At 37.8% G+C, this 6,000-nt stretch overlaps 1 protein-coding gene across 1 annotated transcript in view; it reads right to left on the reverse strand.

Annotated features, from left to right (window-relative positions):
* Nucleotides 1–6,000, reverse strand: part of coq8aa (coenzyme Q8A-a) — a 30,346-nt gene extending 24,346 nt beyond the window's left edge. The window contains exons 1-2 of the mRNA XM_081378889.1: nt 5,833–6,000; nt 24–209 (exon numbers count right to left, since the gene is read on the reverse strand). Of these exons, the coding sequence (XP_081235015.1) occupies nt 24–188 (165 nt within the window). The 5' untranslated portion in view covers nt 189–209; nt 5,833–6,000. The remainder of the gene's footprint in view (nt 1–23; nt 210–5,832) is intronic.

A 6,000-nucleotide genomic window follows, 5' to 3' on the forward strand; every position in this document is an offset into this window, starting at 1 on the left:
TATCTTTTATTGTGGAAACCCACCTGGATCTTCTGCATGGCCACGCTCATGCCCTCTTCAGCCGTCATTTGCATGCTGTGGCTCACAGCTTGGACCCCTCCAATGCGCAAAGAGCTGGCCTGGGTCTCGATCACAGCCTGGCTGAGCTTGGCTAAACCCCTCATCAGCAACAACATGTCGCCTGCCATGATGGTTCCTCTTTACACCTTCTGTACCAGAGAGAAGGAAGTGATTCAATCGCCTCAACCTCAACCGTTTTTAAGCAAACAATCATTGTGGAAATCTGTCCCACTAATTTGGTAGTTGAAAATAAAAATAAAAGAATGAAAAATAAAACAAATATAATAACATTGGCCATGTTAGTGAATTAATTAATATAGGCTAACACATACATTACATTGATTAATATAAACATTGACAGTAAGAAATATTTCTTGAGAACCAAATCAGCATATTAGAATGATTTCTGAAGAATCATGTGACACTGAAGACTGGAGTAATTACATCACAGGAATAAATTACATCCTAAAATATATTAGTATAAAAAACAGCTACAATGAGGAAAATAAGTATTTGAAAACCCTGCTATTTTGCAAGTTATCCCACTTAGAAATCATGGAGGGGTCTGAAATTGTCATCGTAGGTGCATGTCCACTGTGAGAGACATAATCAAAAAAAAAAAAAAAACAGAAATCACAATATATGATTTTTTAACTATTTATTTGTATGATATAGCTGCAAATAAGCATTTGAACACCTGTCTATCAGCTAGAATTCTGACCCTCAAAGACCTGTTAGTCTGCCTTTAAAATGTCCACCTCCACTCCATTTATTATCCTAAATTAGATGCACCTGTTTGAGGTCGTTAGCTGCATAAAGACACCTGTCCACCCCATTCAATCAGTAAGAATCCAACTACTAACATGGCCAAGACCAAAGAGCTGTCCAAAGACACTAGAGACAAAATTGTACACCTCCACAAGGCTGGAAAGGGCTACGGGGAAATTGCCAAGCAGCTTGGTGAAAAAAGGTCCACTGTTGGAGCAATCATTAGAAAATGGAAGAAGCTAAACATGACTGTCAATCTCCCTCGGACTGGGGCTCCATGCAAGATCTCACCTCGTGGGGTCTCAATGATCCTAAGAAAGGTGAGAAATCAGCCCAGAACTACACGGGAGGAGCTGGTCAATGACCTGAAAAGAGCTGGGACCACCGTTTCCAAGGTTACTGTTGGTAATACACTAAGACGTCATGGTTTGAAATCATGCATGGCACGGAAGGTTCCCCTGCTTAAACCAGCACATGTCAAGGCCCGTCTTAAGTTTGCCAATGACCATTTGGATGATCCAGAGGAGTCATGGGAGAAAGTCATGTGGTCAGATGAGACCAAAATAGAACTTTTTGGTCATAAATGCACTAAACGTGTTTGGAGGAAGAAGAATGATGAGTACCATCCCAAGAACACCATCCCTACTGTGAAGCATGGGGGTGGTAGCATCATGCTTTGGGGGTGTTTTTCTGCACATGGGACAGGGCGACTGCACTGTATTAAGGAGAGGATGACCGGGGCCATGTATTGCGAGATTTTGGGGAACAACCTCCTTCCCTCAGTTAGAGCATTGAAGATGGGTCGAGGCTGGGTCTTCCAACATGACAATGACCCGAAGCACACAGCCAGGATAACAAAGGAGTGGCTCTGTAAGAAGCATATCAAGGTTCTGGCGTGGCCTAGCCAGTCTCCAGACCTAAACCCAATAGAGAATCTTTGGAGGGAGCTCAAACTCCGTGTTTCTCAGCGACAGCCCAGAAACCTGACTGATCTAGAGAAGATCTGTGTGGAGGAGTGGGCCAAAATCCCTCCTGCAGTGTGTGCAAACCTGGTGAAAAACTACAGGAAACGTTTGACCTCTGTAATTGCAAACAAATATTAACATTGATTTTCTCAGGTGTTCAAATGCTTATTTGCAGCTATATCATACAAATAAATAGTTAAAAAATCATATATTGTGATTTCTGGATTTTTTTTTTTTTTAGATTATGTCTCTCACAGTGGACATGCACCTACGATGACAATTTCAGACCCCTCCATGATTTCTAAGTGGGAGAACTTGCAAAATAGCAGGGTGTTCAAATACTTATTTTCCTCACTGTATTTTAACTTAGTTCACAATATTTTATCATCAAATAAATACAGCCATGGTAAGAGAATTTTCAAAAATGAAAACAAAACAAAAAATCTTACCAGCCTCAAACTTTTGAATGGAAGCGTGTATATATTTTTTGTTAGTGTACACCAAACTAACATAGGTTGGTTGACATGAGATATATATTGTATGGGGACTGTAATATGTAAACAGAATGTCTTTAAATCAACACCGGAGTGTCATGGGGCATCAAGAAAACAGCTGTTATCACCATTCTTGGCAGCTCTATCAAAGGTTAAACGTTTTCATGATGACACAAGTCTCAAAGCCTTTAGCCTCTTACAAAGTGACTGCAGACACTAAGTCAATCACAAGAAGCATATGAGGAGCTATGAACCTGTGATTCAGCCCAAGCACTACTGTAAAACTTCATGATGAACGTTTTTTTTTATATTCTGCCAGCTCGCCACTATAAAATGCTCTTTACTTACACAGCAACTTGGAAAACAAGCGGTTTTGCACCAGCAAACTCTTTAGAGCGCAGACACAAATAAGCTTAACTGAGGGGAGGGGTTGGATGAGAGCCTGACTATCCTGTAAATAAAAGGGCTTTAAACTTGGCCTCTTTCCTGAGGTAAAGGTTCTCCAACAAGGAAAAATTCTCTCAAACAGACCTTGAGCAACCCGTCTGGATATAAACACACCTCGTGTGAAAATAGGTCAAAATTTTGACTTAATTCTACAATGTGACCATTCCTAAATAGCCAACAGGAAGATACAGCACTAGGAAACAAGGAAGGAATTATTCTGCTTTAAGTGCTTTTATTTCAAAGACAGTCTGGAAATGCTCAATGCACATGCTTTCAGATTTAACCTTACTAACACATGGATAACTCAATAGAGAGGCGGCTTGCAGCATCATGATGTTTGCTTTAGTCTTTCTATGCCATTTATGATTAAAATAGGAATATATAGCAAGTCTTGATAAACAATACACAAGTGACTTTTCATTTAGTTACAATCAAGCTTACTGGTTTTGGCCCTGGGTGTAAACTAACACTTCAAACATATGTGGTAATCCACTTTTTGTACCCTAATCTAGTGAAATAGGTGTGGTCTGGCAATACAGCAGCATTCTAACTGGAGTCTGTACTGTTACACATGAGTAAGGTTGCACATGCCTGGACATATCTGCATATTTGCAACTGAGACATTTAGCATGTCAAACTTGACAGTGCTTGCTGCAAACAATACTCAGTTGGTAAATAGAGGAACATGTTGCTTATGCTCACCAACGATGCATTTATTTGATTGAAAATACAAATATGGCAAAATATTTTAAAATTGAAAATAATATTCTATTTTGATATATTTTAAAGTGGAATTTATTCCAAAACTGGATTTTCTGCATCAATACTCCAGTCTTCAGTGTCACATGATCCTTCAGAAATCATTCTAATATGCTGATCTGCTGCTCAAGAAACACACATATATACATATATATATATATATATATATATATATATATATACACACATATACACATACAGTAGTCAACATTTGAAGTGGATCAAAAAAGTTAATCAAGGTTGTCCTAAGACAAGAACGGGTATTGTTCAAAATGTATAACTTTGATGAAAGGTTTTGATCCACTTCAAATGTTGACTACTGTATGTACACAAAAATGATATTACTATGTTTTAAGACAATAACAATGGTTGAAATGTATCACACTGATATAGTTTAGTAGACATAAAATGTAGGAATAAAAAAAAAGAAAAAAAAAAGACTTGTACAAACATAGATGACTATGCAAGTTCTTCAAAGAAAGTGTCAGAAAATAATAGCCCATTTCATATATCTTTCAACACCCTTTTATTTCCTTTACAGCTAAAACAATGGTTACTCCTCCCTGAAACAGGGCAGACCTCTTAATACACTCTTAAATCACACTGTGGTGTCATAACCATGAAACAAATCACAAATGTCAGCCATTTTTGGACACCCTTTCTTAAGCACTGTGCAATGCTAGACGATCGACAGCTGATGTGTCACATAGAAAGGGAACTTGATGACAGTCTGTGAAATACGCTTTGAGGGGAAATAACCAAGAGTAAACCCAAACACAATATATAAAAAAAAGAATCAGAGCCATGTTGCAATCAGAGAGTTAGTAAGGGGAAACACCCTTTTCTCTCTGTTTGCAGGAAGCCAGGTTGTGAGTTATTGAATCAAAAACTGTGGCACGTGGTTATTGGTTACTAATATGCTAAAAGGATTCTTGACAATTATGGCTGATAACTATACATAAACATATGAATATATCATAATAATGCATTGATATCTACTAAAATGCACCAATAAATATGTAAAATACTGCATTAATATACATTAAAATATATAAATGAACATAAATAATGCAGTCGAATTTCTCAAAAATTGTATTTTGTGATTTAACTGGCAACTGACTGATGCATCAGTTGCAGTGAACCAATAATGCAAAATCAAAATGAGCCATATTAATTGCACCCTTAAGTCAGGTCATCTAAGTTACAAGTTGCCTTCTAAACGAATTTATGAATTGGTTATTTTGTCATTAAATAGAGACCCTCCCCCTCCGCTATGTAATAAAAGCTGTGAAAGCTGAGTGCATGAAGTGTCCAACATTCCACACTTTAATTTTTAGTTTGAACACACTATTCACATGATGTATACTACAAAACGGCATAGAACGCTGCATAAATGCACGAATTGTGATGATTTTGTGTAAGAGAAGCAAATTTGTGTAAGAAGATTTGTGCAAGATAAAAATCACAAGATGCATTTTATGACTTACCTGGCATCTCAATGATACATCAGTTGCATTTGCAGTGAAGTGATAATGCAAAATCAAAACGAGCCATATTGTGCCCTTCAGTCCGGTCATTCAAGTTAAAGTATGTATTAGTTCATTGCATATAGTTTATATTGTACCTCACTGGCAAAAGTGTTTTTACTGTCCAAATATGTAATAAAAGAAAGTTAATTATAATAAAGATATATGCTATTGCATTTAGATTAAATGTAGGCTATCTTATTTTAAAGATGACCTCACTGCAAAAGAAGGCATGAACTCATTTTTTGTTTTGGCAGTGTATTTTCCAGACAAACCAGATCATGCACACCACATCTCTACCTGTGTGTGCCTGCCAAGTGCCAACCCTTACTGTTTTGAAAGATTTCTGGCACATAATAACACCAGCAATCCTAGAGGAGTTCAAGTGTAGTGTAAACGAACAGGCCTTGTGCTTCGACAGAGTTTTGCACACCAATCAACATCGTAATGAATAGACTATAGAATATTACGTAGAGTTCTTTGGTTGAAGGGTTAACGTTATTAAAATAACATTATATAATGTTCCCAGGACCATGTGGACATGATCAAAACACATGCGCAATGTACGTGCAACCTTACCAATCCATACGCACAGAAATATAACAGTATACAAGTATTAAACACTATTCGAATCCAGATCAAAGTATGGTCCCACGACACGTGTGCTTAGTTTGCACGTCTGTTAGCCAGCAATCTCAAGTACACGTTACTTAAAAACAATTTGCGCTCTTTACAGTGCTGACTTTCATTCAACGACTTATATGCATTAATAGAAGTTTATTCAGCCAAAGAAATGGATGCATTGGTACTTACTTATGACAGATACGTGTTTGTTTTCAGTGTCCAGCTCTCTGTGTACGCTGGATCTGCGTCCATGAGGTGATATCTGTTTACCCTTCTCGAGTGTGTTTGTCAGAGCTGTTTGGCCCCTCCCCCAGTCGCCTGCTATTGGTTACTCAGTAGATGCGACGCAGTAAGAGA

Source organism: Scardinius erythrophthalmus (genome assembly GCF_964197995.2).
Source record: "Scardinius erythrophthalmus genome assembly, chromosome: 11".
Lineage (NCBI taxonomy): Eukaryota > Metazoa > Chordata > Actinopteri > Cypriniformes > Leuciscidae > Scardinius > Scardinius erythrophthalmus.